The sequence below is a fragment of the Botryllus schlosseri genome, chromosome 9 (genome assembly GCF_051294905.1).
Source record: "Botryllus schlosseri isolate E-star chromosome 9, Bs_hap1, whole genome shotgun sequence".
Lineage (NCBI taxonomy): Eukaryota > Metazoa > Chordata > Ascidiacea > Stolidobranchia > Styelidae > Botryllus > Botryllus schlosseri.
In genome coordinates this window covers 15,110,978-15,128,580 of record NC_137244.1, presented here as the reverse complement: position 1 = coordinate 15,128,580, position 17,603 = coordinate 15,110,978, and the positions used below count along the sequence as shown (strand labels likewise).

Genomic DNA, 17,603 nt, shown 5'->3' with positions numbered 1-17,603 from the left:
GGCTCTTCGTAATCTTCCACAACAGCCATAATAATCACAAAGGCCTACGTCATGACATCCATACACCGATGCCTGATTTTGACGGATACCGGATTTACCAGAAATACGGCATTGCCACGTTGTTCATATCTTGCACACTCAACCAAAAGGTTGCGTACCCCTGGCGATCACATAATTTACGAAGTACATAGATTTCAAAGTCTTCTCTTCTCCCCAGAACGTCTTCGCCGCAGAGTTACCGGACCTGGCTGTATTTGAACGTATCCATTCTCCTAGTTCTGCCGTTTGTGCTTATTTGCATATTTTACGGAATGATTTTATACACCATGATGGGAACTGCAACAACCGCATGCACGAATAAGGTATTATCATTAATGCATTACATCTGTTAAACTGTTGTACACAAATCAACCCAATCCTCTTTTTTCAGCGGCAATATCGTCGACGCGTGACGTTGATGGTGCTAGCGCTCGTCACCTTATTCATCGTTTCTTGGCTGCCTTGGTATGTCGTAACGCTCGCCAAAGTGCGAGGATTCCCCATGTCTGAATCGGGATGTACGAAACTGACCAACTTCGTGCGGGTGCTGACTTATTTGAACAGTGCGCTGAATCCATATTTCTACAGGTGAGATTCATTTTTACAATAGTAGATCTTTGTATGTTTCGTAGGCCCACAATTTACATCAATACCTATTGTGGAGTAAATGTATGAGTAATATACTCTTCTTACGCCATAACCTATTGCGCTGAATGCATGCATATGCTTATCCCGAGTGGACACTGTATTGACAATTAGGCATAGGGGAACGTGCTGAGATAATAAGTTGTTTGATACTTATAATTTATATACGCATCAGCTATATACCATATGATATCTATGACATGGTAGTGATTGATGGCAACCAATGGAAAGTATCCCCGAAACGGAATTGAAACTTCAGCAACGATTATATGATAATTCGCTATTTCCATGCAGTTTACTGAGTACGCGGTTTCCACGGCGGCTGTCCTCTGCGTTCAAAAAGTGTCAGAGATTCTCGTCGACGATCAGATTCGGATCCGGCAGGAAGCGGTCGAGCACAGTGCGTATAAATTTTTCAGTTGATTTGCTTTTAAAACACCAAAGGAAATACCAAATTGGTGTCAGTAGCTTTACTCTTTCGGATTAGCTGTCTCATTCCCAATGACGAAATTCTCGACCGATTTCAATGAGCCTCAATGAAAGCAAATCAATTGACGAATTTATGACGCGAGAGGCATAACGACATCGCATGCGATACTAACATCCGATCTGAACGGTTACAGCAGTCCGGTTTTTCGCTGGACGGTTAATGCCGAAGTGATGATGACAATTCTTTTTCAAAACTGAAATCATGCGACGAAAATCGTTGGCGCGGTGTACACACGGGTCGTACATATATGGAAACAACGCATCGTGCGGGAAAATGGCTGTCGGCCTGCCAACACGTTATTTTATTTCGATACTACATATTTCCCTGAGCGCACTGCTTATAGCAGTGGTCGGGAACCTTTTTTGCCCGAAGAGCCATATTGGCCCTATTTTTTCCATCTCAACTCCCAAAGAGCCATACATGCCAATCAACTGTTACGTCACAATTAGAAATTCGTGACGTAATCGTAGCACTAATTCGAACTCACTACATGGGTTTCCTCGTGTGCGCCACATTTTCTCTGTAAAAACTGGTATTTATTGTTCGAAAATAAAGCTCGAAACGAGAGGTAAGACGCAGACGGGGCAAGCCTCCATCAAGGATAACGCAATTCCTTGTATAAGTAGCTTAGAATTTATTATAACTGATATTAATCGAATGTGACTGTCAGTATAGATAACTAACCTACGGATAGATACGCAACACCCGTCGTCACGCTTGCTTACCCGAAGTGAATTTCTTCTCAGCAATCTGAACGCAACATAATTGCGAATCCTCTAGCTGACGACCCGCGTGCTTAAATACCATAAAGTTGATCTTATTTGAAAGCTACTGTCGCACTGATTCCGAAAATATACATTAAAATCCAATCAGGGCAATGGAACCCCCTTGAGATACACCTCAAACTCTAAAAATCGGCGTTGTTCTAAACCAGGGGTTCTCAACCCGCGGCCCGCGGGCCGCATGCGGCCCACAAACGTTTATTTTGCGGCCCGTGACATCTTTCATCATGAACGCAATTACTACTGGCACAGTATTATTACATATTAAGTTAGCTACTTATTGGCTCTCTTATTGCACCGCGTAGAAGCTTAAAACGACGCCACAAAAGTTTCTTCTGGATTAGCCTACATATTGATTGATCTTTAAAGAAAACATTGCTATAGCTAGGTGTCAAGACCAGCAATCCATAGTTCGAGGCAGTGTTAAAATTGCCGACGTTGCAGATGCATTGGAATATTGCTATACCCAAGAAATCTGCTTGAAAAGGTGTGATTTCAATAAAACTTTAGCATACTGTGCGAATATTCGCTGTTTCCGGAACTTAGCAGCAGGGACGACATCACATGACAAATTATGTTCTGAAACACGTTGCCGCATAGACTATTTTAGCTTAGCATTGGACGAATCCACCGACTCCACAGACATTGCATAGCTAATTTTCTGGGTGCATTTTATAAAAGTGGACATATTTGCAGCAGAAATGCTGGCAAGAAAAACGTGGGGATGTGACCAGCGATAAACATCAACTTGACAAAGCTGACTTCTATAACTATTGGTGCAGGGCTCCAGCCAGGGAACGAAAGGAGACGGGTTAATTAGTTTACTCAGAAATGAACCCGAACACAAGTCTTCTTCTCGCATCACTGAGAGCTCAAAGTGATGGCCCTCTGTAACGAAAAAGTGACCGTAATTTATACTTTCTCGCTCACGCATTGAGACAGAGAGTTTCTGTCTCTTGTGGAATGGTTTGAAGGTGCATTTACCGACTTGGCAATGCATGCAATGCACGCTCCATGAAAGGATTTACTTGCGCCGCTGGAAGATACATATTCTCACAAAAAACAGCAATTGCAAACTTACGAACGCTGTCCATTAATGCTTTAGAATGCATAAAAATGAATTGAACTATACTACTATACTACTGGTGCAAAAGGGTACAGTAGCCTAAATTTAATATTAGCCCACAAAAACATGGCAATAGCGTTCTGCGGCCCGCTGCGTCTTTTGATGGCAAAATGCGGCCCGTTATACACGAGAAGTTGAGAACCCCTGTTCTAAACAATCGCAGCGACACATCACAATGACCATAACAATGGCCCTTGCGTGGTTGCGATTGTTCAGAACAATGCCGATTTTCAGACTTTGCGGTGTATTTCAAGGGGGTTCCATTGCCCTGAGTAGATTTTAATGTATGTTTTCGGAATCAGTGCGACAGTAGCTTTCAAATGAGATCAACTTTATTGAATTTAAGCACGCGGGTCGTCAGCTGTGATATTAGCAATTATGTTGCGTTCAGATTGCTGGGCAGTGATTTCCTCCGGGCAAGCAAGCGTGACGACGGGTGTTGCGTATCTATCCGTAGGTTAGTTATCTATACTGTCACACTGATTCCGAAAATCCAAGGGCGGAGATAATAAAGTCAGCTGATCCGGGAGAAGGCTAATCATGTGATTAAAAACTGCTTATCGGGACGCATCTCAGGCGGAGATAATAAAGTTAGCTGATCCGGAATATTGCTAATCGTGTGATTAACTACTGCTAATCGCGACTCATCAAGTTGGAAACGTTACGCCCGATGGTTAGTCGAGGTGTCCTGAGTTTTCAATCAAGTGGCGATATCTGTTGCATCATAATGCCAAATCGCGTTATAGGCCATCAGTTGTCAATTTGTTGAATGAAACAGCAGCCTGCTAATAGCGACACTGCCACTGTAATATGTCGAATTATCATCATCGCGAAATGAAGGTCGTGTCCAATTCGTTCGGTACAGCTAAGAAATGGATTATAGAATATTGGTATCGCTCTGCAATAGCTGGTACATAATTAGTGAAGCTATTACCGAGGAGACAATCGGCACGGTCATTATCGGAAATATTTGTGCGTAGGAATGGTACGCAGTTTTTATAGATAACAAGTTATCTATAGTTTCTATGGTTTGTTCCGGTTTGGTAAATCACGAAATTAACACTAATTTTATGCGCTGCGATCAACCGGTTTCCTTAATCCTGGGTTGATAAATCTTGACGAACGCGATAATCGACTTTTATTGCTAATCCAACTTTATTATCTCCGCCCTAAATACTTATCGACTTCTCCATTCTCAAAGCATTCGGCGGTAACATAACGTTGCACTACACGCATAAATTTTATACTACACAGAACGTGGAGAAAACGTAACGTGGATAGCTATGGCGTTGTTTGTAATTCGAGTTTGCAATTGCGAATGTCACATCCACAACAGTTCATTTCGCGCCGTAGATCAGGAAGACAATGTGTATTTGAAAACTGTGTTTTGAAATGAGTGGCGCCATATCTGCTGTGCTCTTCGACTCAACGTATCGCACAACTCATGATTTCGATTCGGATACATCGCCAGGAGGTTTGAGTCAGTAGTCATTTCGATGGCGTGGGTTCGAATCCCATCGCTGCCACCACGCCAGGATACAGAGCCTGTACTCCCTGTTGCACCACGAAACGATATCGCCACACGATAAACGTTTATTACAGAAGAGACATCTTAACAGCACGAGTAGTCGTTATGTCAGGCAACGAAATAAACGGCGCAATCAGAGAACTAATCATTAGCGTGCCAATTAACAAGTGCCGAGATTCGGCTTCAGTATATCACAAACAATGCTGGCGCATGGAATTTGCGAGTGATATTGGCCGCTGGCGTGACAGTAACTTAAATTTGATGATTTTGAAGAGAGGGGGTCCGAGCCCCTAAACCTGAAGACGGCATTGTCTTTGCCTCTCAAATACATGTTTATACTGCCATGAGAATAGGTATTTTGGCCGTGATGAAAATTTACCATCAAGTCGCTGCGATATTGATCAATTCAGTACAGAAATGAATATTTGGCAAATAGCCATATGTTATACCCAAAAGAGCCATATATGGCGCGCGAGCCATAGGATCCCGACCACTGACTTATAGTCATTCGCCGTTAGGTCCAGCATGATTTCTCCGCGCGTCACTATGAATACGGTGATAGCGCAGGCAATCTCTTCTTGATATCATAATTGAGTCCCCATACAGTTAAGTAAGCACGCAAAAACGTGATCGGCACACATCAGAGGTTAACAGCGCCGCAACACGCGTATTATGTAGGCTTACCATATTTTGGAAATCAAAAAAGAGGACACTTTTTCAGAAATTTGCAACTTGCAAAACCGGAGTGAAATTCTCAAAAAACGGTTAACTTTTACCACTTTGTGATCGGCTGACTAAAAAAAAAGGTCATCTTTCCCGCTCAGAGCTGAAAATACCGTTTTTCTCTCCACATGGCCAGGTGGATGACTAAAAAAAAAATCATCTTTTCGCTCAGAGCTAAAATCACCGTTTTTCACTCCGAAATACCCGCCGGAGCTTCACTTCTGTGCTGATATGCGGCTTATCACTCGCCATTTGCTCTAAATCTGCCTAAATTTTCAAAAAAGAGGACAAAATCTCAAAAATGAGGACAAAAGGGTGTCCTCCGAGGACACTTTCAAAAAAGAGGACAAATCCTCTTAAAAGAGGACGTATGGTAAGCCTAGTATTATGCGAAAACGTCCCTACGACATGGATCCGATAATTTGACAGTTCGTGGGGCCTGCATATATAGCACGTGAGACGGCCATTGAGGCATCACTATATCCGGTCAGCAATGCCTGACGAAGATATCAACGATAGTATGACATCAGAAAGGTCACCATATCCGGCAAATACTCACTACAGCGCCATAGTCGTAAAACCAACCTTTCCATGGGAATTAGCGACTTGGACGTAAACAACAAGAATGGAATTGATATGATCAAATTATAGTACATTTTCTGTTGATACAGGGATATCTACGATATAATTAGTTATACATATCCCTTGTTCTACAGCCGATAAATTTAGATCATGTCACCTGAACAAATCGTATTCCAGTCAAATACAGAGTCTTATGAGCGATATGAATGTCGAAAAAAAAACCAGTTATTTCGAACATGCCGATGCCGATATATCACACGAGTCTCTGCTGCCACACAACATGCTGTTTCGAATGCGAATGTTCCGGAGTGTATATTGTGCCTGCTGTCAGAGCCAGATGCTCTAGACCAGCTGCTGGTAAAGGGTAATGAGAAAAGACTGAATCTGAACATACTTGAGCGAGGAATGACAATTGCATTTGATGTGTCATCAACACTCATCCACGTAAATAAATCATCAAACATACCGTAATATACATTTTATTCATCGTTAAATACGTGACTACGTGCATGCAGCCCGTGTAAAGCATATCAACCATTTAACAACTGAATGAGTCGGCCGTTATTTTTCAGTTTCATGGGGTCTCGCTTCCACAGACGCTTCCGAAGAGCTCGTTCGACGGCCACACGTAAATATCGTTTCCTATCGGTACTTTCCCGACTGTCATTCCACGGACAAGACAGCAACAACAGCACCAGCGGAGGAACATGCAAGACAAATCTCACTGGCAGAGATTTGAAACTATCTACTAGAATAAAATCGAATTCTGACGACGACTCAAGAAGCAACGTGCGAACGGAACGTACTGTAGTGGACCAGACCCATCTACCAAGTGTCACATCGACTTGAAGCTATTCTTTGCCGAATGCGATTGTAGTCGCCACGTGGACCTGCTTGGGAACGAATGTACATCGTCCGAGATGCACTCCGTGACACAAAGTTTAAAATACAAGACCATTATTGCGTAGCGTATGCACGGCAATCTTCGCAATTTTCACGGTAGCAACGTGCCACTAATAATAAGAATACTACTATGTTGAGGATGTTGCCTCATATTACACTGTTAGCGACAGAGCTACCAGTTCCAATGTTACCGCTTGCGAATTAGGGCCAGAATCGTGCTGATTGCTTGTTGTAAGGTACATGGATCGTAACAGGCACAGATGAGATGCATGCTAAACCGTGTATACGGCAATTTTCACCTTATAATATTACCATATCCCATTGCATATTGAATTCCAATTAAAGTATATTCAATTTGAGAATGATTCCATCCAGTGCGCGTACATCAAGCAAGGATAGAATTTGTCCATATTTGGGGCGATTGCCACGTCACGCAATCGCTTTCAGTCGCGGATGTCTTTTGACATCGTCAATTAGTATATCGTACATCAGTTTGCGTTTAGCTAGTATTGATCAATTTCGGGCGTTATGTACAAATTGCATTGCCTTGATTTCTTCCACGTTTTGGGTTATTTTTATAACTTGTCGATCTTCAGAACCGAGTCGTGATTTCAGAGACATTCGCTTTTTTATTACGTCAATTGCTTCATTGATTACATTTCCTTCAATTTCGACATGTAAGACAGTTGGAATATAAAGAATCACTTTTTCAATCAAGTCTATTAAGTACATGTAGTCATATGGCAATGGCCAGCATCTCAGTGGCCGAGTACCATAAAATGGGATTGACATATAAAGGTAAATATGGCCAATTGACCATGGCCATGGCAGACATAATATATCAATCCAATCTCAAGTATGAGAAGTACTTGGTTGAGGCACCCTCCAAGTCAATGATTCTTAACCTTTTTTTTTCAGTAACGCCCGATTCGGAAATTCCTGTCGCTAGGGTTGGGAGCAATGATTCGAGTACTGGAATCTGAATCGAGTATTAATTTTAATGATTCGAGCCGAGTGGTAAAATACGATTTTTTTGAGTACTGAAATTATACACTCCTCGCCACTGAAAGTTACTTTATTAACGAGAATTATAGTTTCGATACTAATTGTAACGGTTGAAGCCTTGAAACCTTGATTCGCCATATCGTAGCATAGGTCCATAGGAAACATAAAGTAAAAACTTGCGAACTTTACTGGAAATAGGACATTTCCGAAGTCATGATCATCGCACGACATTGTCCTCAAGTGCAATGAAATCGGGATGGTCGAAAAAATACCAAAGTATCCTTAATGTCATGGATAACAGGCATTATATTCTTTGTGTTCCACTAAAAGGTACATATTTGAACTTTGACATAGTAAATTATGTTATGACGTCATAACGAGTGATACTCGGTTACTCGACTCGACTCGAAGCATATTACGTGATTCAGAATCGAATCACTCAGGTACTCGATTTTTCCCAGCCCTATACCCGTGTCCTGACAACCCCTTATTTTACGGGTTGTACTAAAGTCGACGGGGTAGGCAGGCATTGACGTAGAAGTCCGTTCTGTCATTCCGGGTATGGACTTTCATATTGGAAATATTTCGGCGACCACTAGACTAATTAATGATCTAAAAATTGTATTTACTAATCTCGGTATCAAATCAAGGTTGTTGTAACCAGGGTTTTGGAGCCGGAGCCGAAGCAAGGAGCCGGAGCCCCGGAGCCCCGGAGCCGTGCCTTTTCAGCGCAGCCGGAGCAGGAGCCGGAGCTCTGCATAAAATTCAAGTTGATCCGGATCCGGAGATGGAGTCGGTTGTTTGAAATTTAGCTCCGGCTCGGATGTATTCCATAAGATGCTATTCTAAAATATTGGCTGAAATCACTTAATTTTACTACGGTAATCGTTCACAAAAAATTAAGAATCGTTGCCTCGTTGGCACCACCTTTTCTAAGCATGTTCAAGTTCATACATAGACGCCAAATATAGGTAGGCTAGATCAGGGCTGTAGAGTCGGTAAATTTTACCACCGACTTCAATTCCGACTCCGACTCCACACATTTTCAATGAACCGACTCCGACTCCGATTCCTGAGTCTTTAAACCTACCGACTCCGACTCCAGCTCCGACTCCGACTCCTGAATCTTTAAACCTACCGACTCCGACTCCGACTCCGACTCCGACTCAAACCCCGACTCAAACAGTATTACCAATTTACATCAAAAATTACATGCCACAGTGACGGTTTAATGACTATCACATATAACCATTCAACATATGCAAACATATGATTAACGATGGCATGCAAAATTGTTTCATTGTGGCACAGCTCGAATTATTCACTAAGAATGAAAGATTGGTTTTCTAAATATCTTTCCTTTTTCATGTTTTATCAGTTTTTATAACATGGAATGGACTCTCTAATAACCTAATATGTATGAATCATTCAAACACGACATATATCCCATCCGGCATATTTAAAATGTAGATAAAACAATCGAAGTGTTGCTCTTGTGTATGAGTCAGCAACTGATACAGAGATGCATCTTACTAATTTTCTCATTACACACTGTGCTGATTACAAGCACACACACTCTCAAGTCTCAATACTAATAGACATTATGATCATACACGAAATTTAGGAAGTAGTCAAATAGCATATGTCTAGTCTACATGCACTTAGTCAAGTATTCAAGGACTCGGACTTCCAGTCTTTCTTAATCATTTGTTCGACCCAAGCAGCTAAGCTACACAAATATTTTTAATTTTGTCAAGTGGGAAGAAGCGTTTGGTTATATTTACATGAATTTTACAACCAGACGACATATTTGCTCTGTCACAATATCATGGTATAATTCCAAAAATTGCATCAATTTGTGACTGTATCGCGAAGATGCATATCGCTTTTTTCTTCCTCTATGCAACTGAATTGTAATTTGCAAATAATGTCCAATTCTATCTATGTCAGGGGTGGCCAACCTTTTCGGCCAAAGGGCCACATGAGATTTACGAACCATTGCGAGGGCAACTTGAATGTTGATAACCATTTTTTAGTCGTCCGATATGAATGAACCGAATTAGGTTACATTGAAAGCAAGACTTATATGACTACGCTTTAAATTCCGATACCTAAGTGTTGGACGTTTACCTAGGCTCCTCCTTGCCACCTCATCCGCGTCAGCGGTGTCTTACAAAAGCAGGTGGACCGTGCTATAAGTCGGCAGTTACCGATAATAAGAAGAATGTCGGCCTGGTGTAAATGACCATAGCAGTCGACAAACACAATGGATACCCCCCAAAACAAACAAACAAACTACGCCTTAAAATTGATCGCAATTATGTTATGAAAACTCCGTGTGCAACTGTACAGTGTGCAGTAGGGGTGTTAAAAATAACTGTTTTAATTTTAATTTTATGGGCTTAGTTGTCAGGTCAGGTTACCTAAAAAAAGTTGCACACCAAATTTGACTCAATTCCCGCCAGTAGCTGAGGTCAGTCAAATTGAAATCTCGGTCATTTTTGAAATAATAGGATTTGCGGTGACCAATTTTGTCACACCGACATGACCAAGAATCGTGTTCCAGGTATGCCTGAAGAGGCAGGGATATCTTTTCCACTTGTTTTGATCTTGACAAGGGCCTATGGTGGAGTTTGGATGAAGACATCGCCAGAAAACGAAAAAAAGATATGACACGGATTACCTGGAAATTAGTCCACTTCTTTGAAATAGACACGTTGAAACGATGGTGAGATAATTTTCAAATAGAGTGCTTTGCACACTGAAATTAACGACCACGAAAAGGAAATGAACTAATAACAATCACGTAAAATACGGGTAAATATATTTCTCAAGTGATAGTCGACATCTATATTCTTGTCGGTCCAATGTAGATTTCTTCACGATAAAATTTGATATGACATGATATTCTATCATTTGCTCTGCCTCACTCATATAGTACTCTCACAGGCGAAGTATAAGACTAATGGGCGTCGTGACAGATCTTATTCCTATAAAAAGTTATCGTCCTCTCTTCATGTCATCCTCCACATTCGGTGAATACCATCTTATTGTATATCCATATATCGTGGTAACACACCAACGCTTTTTATTACTATATGACAAGACAGGTGACATTGAAAGACTAGAAAATGACTAATGTGCCTTATAAGCTCAGTGCGTTACCATTTAGTTTCCCTGAAGCTCGCAAAGTTTCGAGCGCACAAAAAGCTCTAGTATCAACGCTTATGTAAAGTACCAGAAATGCTTTTTCAACTCATAAATACTATTCATTGGCATAGCCCATTCTCAATTTCAATTAGCACCATTTTTAACGCCCTGGATCCGTCAAATTCAAGTTGTAGAGAAATATTCAAACACTGAGCTGCTGAGGAATACATCGGATGTCTTTGTGGATGAGATTTTGCAAATGGCGACTTTGCAATTAGTAAAAACTTCGAATCAAGACAGAGCGACATCGGTATGCCCTGCATAACTGGAATCTAAATCTAAATCGGTCCGACAAAAAATACTTCTAGATATGAATATCACTTGAGAAACATATTTACCCGCATTTTAGCTGCTTGTACGTTCATTTATTTTTCGTGGTCGTTAATTTCAGCGCGTAAAGTACTCCATATGGAAATTATCTCACCATTCTTTTAATGTGGCTATTTCAATGAAGTGGACTAATTTCCAGCTAATCCGTGTCACATCTTTTTTCGTTTATTGGCGATGTCTTCATCCCAACTCCACCATATAGGTCCTTGTCAAGATCAAAACAAATAGAGAAGACATTCCAGCCTCTTCAGGCATGCCTGGAACACGATTTTTGGTCATGACCGTATGACGAAATTGGTCACCGTAAATACTATTATTTCAAAAATGACCGAAATTTCAATTTGACTGCCTTCTGCTTCTACTGGTTGGAATTGAGTCAAATTTGGTGTGCAACATTTTTTTAGGTAACCTGACGATTTGAAAACCAAACCGATGAAATTTGAAAAAAAAGTTATTTTTGAACACCCCTAGAGTGTAGTCATACCCTGGTCGCGCGAAGCACGAATTTTTTTCAAAGGTGATGAATGAATTCGTTCAATAAATACATTACTTGCATATATTGGGGGTCGCCTCTGTATAGCGATGGGATCATTTGGCAAGGACAGGATTATTTGGGGTTTTAGACATAGCAATATCGACGGTTTCAGTGAACATGCCTCTGTCATTTTGTGCAAATATTTCATAGCCGATGATCTCGCTTCGAGCGCGCAAGCGTAGTCGCATGTTGGATGACGCGTTATCTCCTAATTGCGAGTATCGTTGGACTAAATTATGTACATTGCGCGTATTTATAATTTCCAGGGGGGTTCCAATACTATAGGCAAGAACTGTGACAAGGAATCAAGCAAACTGCTAAGAAAAAATTCAAGTCAAATAAATCTGCTACGGAATATTCTACTTTATGGTCATATACGAAGATCTGCGACGAATGTGGCTGGCCCGTGGTTACGCCAATGCGTCAAAACTGATGGTTTAGTCATCATCAAATTTCGCGGTCAGGTTAATCAAATTTTGGTCGGCCTTGCAATTTTACTTGATGTTATATCTAATTTCGAGAATTACCTCGCAGGCCACACAAAACTTTCTCGCGGGCCACATTTGGCCTGCGGGGCACTGTTTGGCCGACCCTGATCGGTATCGTTACTAATAAAAGTCATTGATGACACATAAAAATCCTATTATAGGTATTATAAGTAATTTAAAGATACCTTTGAAAGCAATTGTTTTCATGATAAAGAAGTTGGAGTCGGAGTCGGAGTCGAAGTCAGGGTCATTTTCACAAACTCCGACTCCATCTAGCGAAAATTAGCCCAACTCCGACCCCGACTCCACATCCCTGGGCTAGATGTGCCGCAGCTAAGTGGGTATTCGTCAAACCCGCAATTTCGTCCTCAGCACAACACCGATGGCCGATTGTGCGGTCGAAAAAGAATGATTTCTGTGCATTTCACAAAAATGGGACTGATGTTTATGTGAGCTGAGCAATTTAACTAATTAGGGATTAGTAGGCGATTTTTTTACCTAAAAACGGAGCATTCTGACCTCAAAAAACTTAATTTTGACCAAATTTGGTCCTCATGTATGTAAATGGTGTTTTTCCCACATAATGGTAAAATTGTGCTACTTACCTTCATTTCTGGTTGGAACTGTCTGTCCTGATGAAGTAGTTTGGCTTGAAAAAACTTTTTTGACTTGAAAACTGATAAATGTTTACATGAAAAAACTTTATTTTAACGAAATCCTGACCTATGAAGAATTCCAGTCGTTACATCACGCATTATAGTCGAAGCGCCTACTACGAAAGATACTTTCCTACATTCTCGGGTAGAAACTAGGAAGTGTCTGTCCTTACTAAGTAGCTTTCCAAGAATGGAGAAAGAACGTTCAACAGCAGCAGTTGTTGGCTGGCAACGCTGAAGTTGTGCGTACACTGCTTGTGATACAGCGTGTAGCTTTATTCTGGCAATATTGTCTGCATCACAATTTTTCATCATGCGCTTCTTGATATAAGAACCAATGCCTACGCAGTCATGCTTCAGTTAGGATATAACGGTACGTTGAGCGTAACACCATGTTGACCTATTCGTGATCAATTCGCAGGGTCCGACGGGCTGATATACTATATGTCTGCCCCTACCCCAGCCTCCAAACCAGGCTTTTGGCTACGTAATAATTATATTGCGAAATATGAACTCACTACGGCTTGAGAGAGCTACGATTAGTGGTGCGTCGTAAGTGAAACAAGTTTTTACAATTGCGTCTCAACTACAACAGTTACAATGGCCTTGAATTTCCTATTAGGTGTATTTGAATTATTCCGCGTCAGAAAAAAATTTCTTAGCGCTTCGTGCGATTTATTGTCACTCGATTACTTGCTGTTAGTATTCGTACACCCTCATGAAAATTTAAAATACGACCAATTTACAGAATTGCGTCTCGCTATAATTCGCACTTATGAGAGAACGTGTGGTCCAACATGCGACTTCGCGTCTACACTCGCAGAAAGATCGTGGGCGATAAAATCTTGGCACAAAATGAGACGCATGTTCGCCGAAATTTTCGATATTGATATGTCCAGGCCCCGAATAATCAAGTCTATGCAAAATAAGCCCAGAGGTATTCAGAGGCGACCCGCATTATATGCAAGTACCATTATTATTGACTGAGTTCATTCATTAACTTTAAAATAAAATTCGCTCTTCGCGCTGCTATGAAGTAAATTGGGTTATCATGACATATATGTTATCTATTTTGAAGCCTAGTAATCAATGACTTGTTTTCACCGTTACCTAATCCGGTTCGGTCTCATTGGACGACTACGAAAAGGTCATCAATATATCCAAATGGCCCGCGCAATGGTCCGTAAATCTCATGTGGCACTTTGGCAGAAAAGCTTGGCCACCTATAGCATGAAAGCAAACTCAAGCTCTTAAATTTAGCATATTGTAAAGTGTAGGCTGCACACCATCCAACAAGAAAGTAGTATATATACTAGTCATAATATAAATCCCTTGGTCTCACACATTCTTAAAGCAAAGATGATTTGTATTTGTATACGGATAGGCTATTCTTAACATAGCTGTATTGATTACCGCACTTGCATCAGCCATGACATTTAGGCTACCTAACGTGGAAAAGTTGGCGCTGCCAAATTATCAAGACCATTCCAGCCGACGCGACATGGAATATTATCAATCTCTCCCCCAAAAAACACAGTGTTTTTCCAAGACATGCGTTAAGCTTAGATTCGTGGAAATTGTCGGAGTTCATATGAAAAATCGGCTGACTTTTCAGATATATTAACTTCGAGATTTCGAGTGGATGCGTGATGTTATGTTAGTTTCAGGGGCACTTTAACAAGCACCCCTGTACCCTGCTCGGGATGCGGCGGCCAAGACCAGCTTTGTAATACCACACAACATCGATACGCACATTAATTTAGCCAGTTTCGAATGGCGAGTATTTGAAAGTTCAGATCTACTGTCACCTGACGGGTATACGCACCGCTGAATATAGTTTAAACTTTTATAGTTCAGCCCGCCGAAGTATTTTCGCCTTCACATTTGACCCGTTGGGAGTATAATAGCCCACCCCTGAAATAGTGGGTAAATCATATCAACGCGAATCCTCGCATATGGGAGTCATTGACAGCCTATATCAGTGGTTCTCAACTTTTTGACCTCGCGGCACACTAGCAACAGCGGTTCCAATCTTTTTTGGCACCTGAAAACCACCAAAATACTTATCCGTACCCACAGTCGTACAGAGGTAAAGTCTCTGAAGAAGTACTTCTTCCTTTTCGGAGAATTGAAGTAGGCTTTGCTCCGCTTCAAAGAAGAAATTCCGGTATATTCTATATCTGCGGACATGTCACAAATACGTCGAATACGAATAGTATCATTTGACATAGGAATCGTTTTCAATTCTTCGTAGCTTTGGTCCCAAATATATTTTTACAATTCTAGTGCAAGCCAGAAGAATGACTGTAGGCCTATCCTCTTCCGTGTGAGGTTTTGAATTTTTTGCTATTATCTCGTCTACCACACAATTAGCCTGCTGTGATCTCGTTGAAACTTTGGGCTGCGCTTATATAGTATTTCATAAGATTTGTTAGACAAAAAACTCTACCCACTACCGCATTGACGATGTAATTAACCATCCAACCGGAAAGGCCAAGCATGATCGCCACTAACGAATACAGAGGTGTAGAGATGTATACTTTCATCGCTTTACTTCTCAAGTTCGTTGCCTATAACATAACGTTTAGCTCGGATCCTACATTGTAACGGCAGTACCAGTACGCTACTTAACAACCTCAATGTGGATGGTTATGTCTGTAATTCGAATTTGTAAACGTGAGCAACACTCCCAAAGGAGTTTATTTCTCGCTGGTGATTACGGAGACAATCAAGATTTGAAAATTGCAGTGTCACACAGGCGCCGCCATGTCTGTTCTTCTCGGCGGTCAATCAACTGAATTCAGCCTTCAAGGCACTGCCCTGGGGTCCGCGAAGCATTTTCAGGGGGTCCGTGAAGCCTCAAAATAGTTGATAACCAAATTTGTAAATCGAAAAATTACTAGGCAGTTTCGCTTCATTAATAGTAAAACTCCAGAGCTCACATCAATAGAATGGCCATCTGTGATGAAATATCGTACTGTGCAGACTCATTTTAATCGCTAAATTGACAGTAGCCTACTGATACAGACATTTTGCTGTTTAGAGATGCTTTATTGGGGATTATGGGAAAGAAGTTGAATGAGTAAGGTTCACGGTGACTTCGAAGTCTTACAAAAATCCATTTTCTACTTTGATATACTCAACCATTTTTGCCATAATAACTTCAAGATAAGCTGCAATATAAAAATGACCACATCCATGACGCTGTATGTTCTTTAAAAATTGTTTGTTAAGTTTGATGCTATATTTGGTGCGATCATACCCAAATGTGCCGTCGGAAGCGTCACACGTTATCATATCATTCGCCACCACCTATATTTGTGAAATGGATTTTCGGCACTCGTTCACATCAAATCGAAGGCGCGGATTTTCAAGACACGACCACGTATTTCAGGCAATGCCATTGCAAAATTCACGTTGCGTAATAGAAGTCAACCAAATTTCTACATGAAATAGTATGATAATATTTTTGTTATTGCTGTGTATCACTAAGCCTACAGGTGCACAAGACTGATGACGATTGCACGATAATTGAGCTAAATTTGAACTAAGACTTCGTGGTGCTGCGGGGGTCCATGATGGTCCGAAAGGGGTCCGCGAAGACCAAAAAGGTTGAGAACCACTGGACTCGAATTATTTTGCGCATAATTTCAAAATTTCAAAGAAAACACTCGCGGCACATTTGCGAGACGTAGATGCCACACTAGTGTGCCGCGGCACACCGGTTAAGAACCACTGGCCTATATACATGTAAATCCACGTCACAAAATCTAGTTTTTACCGCATCAATAGTAGCACGAAACGCATTTATCATTTTCGGTGTTATTGTTCACCCACTTCGACTGGTACTCGATGCCAAAAGTGATATTTTCTAATAACCTTTACCACAACATCGGGTCTAATTATCGTGAATAATTTAATAATCAAGTCGTGGTCGAGCATTACAAAATCTCATATATCAAATCAATGTGTCAATCCTTATGTTTACAGTATGATACCTTTCAATGTAAAACCGGCGTTTGATTGTAAGAAATGAATTCTCAACTACGTTGGTCAGGCATTCAAATCCGGTATACTCAAATGTAATATGTTAATCTCAAACCACACACCGAGTAGTATTTACTTTGGTTTATAAAATATATCAAGTAGTAATTACTTTGTCTTGCAAAATAGTAACGACTTTTACAGTTGAAAAACAAAAGACGCGTCGTAGGGATATGAATACAACCGAGCTTGTTATGGATTTTGGATTGTAGTGATTACTGGCGTAGTCTTGTCTACTTTTCATAAGGATACTTTTTGCTTTGGTTGGGTAAGTTACAAATGGATTGACTTGAAAAGGTTTTTTGTATTTTACTCTTTTGTTTATGGGAAGATGCTAAAATGTTGAGACGTAATACTATTTCCGTTCACTCGATTACAACAAAAAATAACCTGATAGTTTGTTCAAGGTTTCGACAAATAGATTGAAATATTCCGATTTAACTCATCGCGTCACAAGTCGATCGCGGTATGCACAAGTGGTTGTCAAGTTAGAAATATTTACAACAGGTGCTATTTC

General features: G+C 40.8%; 2 protein-coding genes across 3 annotated transcripts in view; both read left to right on the top strand.

The window, feature by feature from the left end:
- Positions 1 to 7,535, top strand: part of LOC145446229 (somatostatin receptor type 5-like) — a 146,802-nt gene extending 139,267 nt beyond the window's left edge. The window contains exons 7-10 of one of the 2 annotated variants that reach the window (XM_080324474.1): positions 218 to 362; positions 431 to 627; positions 979 to 1,084; positions 6,488 to 6,700. In XM_080324474.1, coding sequence (XP_080180600.1) covers positions 218 to 362; positions 431 to 627; positions 979 to 1,084; positions 6,488 to 6,547 — 508 coding nt within the window. In that variant the 3' untranslated portion in view covers positions 6,548 to 6,700. Of the gene's footprint in view, positions 1 to 217; positions 363 to 430; positions 628 to 978; positions 1,085 to 6,487 lie in introns of both variants that reach the window. The other variant, XM_080324473.1, reaches the window with a different exon arrangement.
- Positions 1 to 17,603, top strand: part of LOC145446217 (uncharacterized) — a 182,931-nt gene that overhangs the window by 78,468 nt on the left and 86,860 nt on the right. The window lies entirely within an intron of this gene.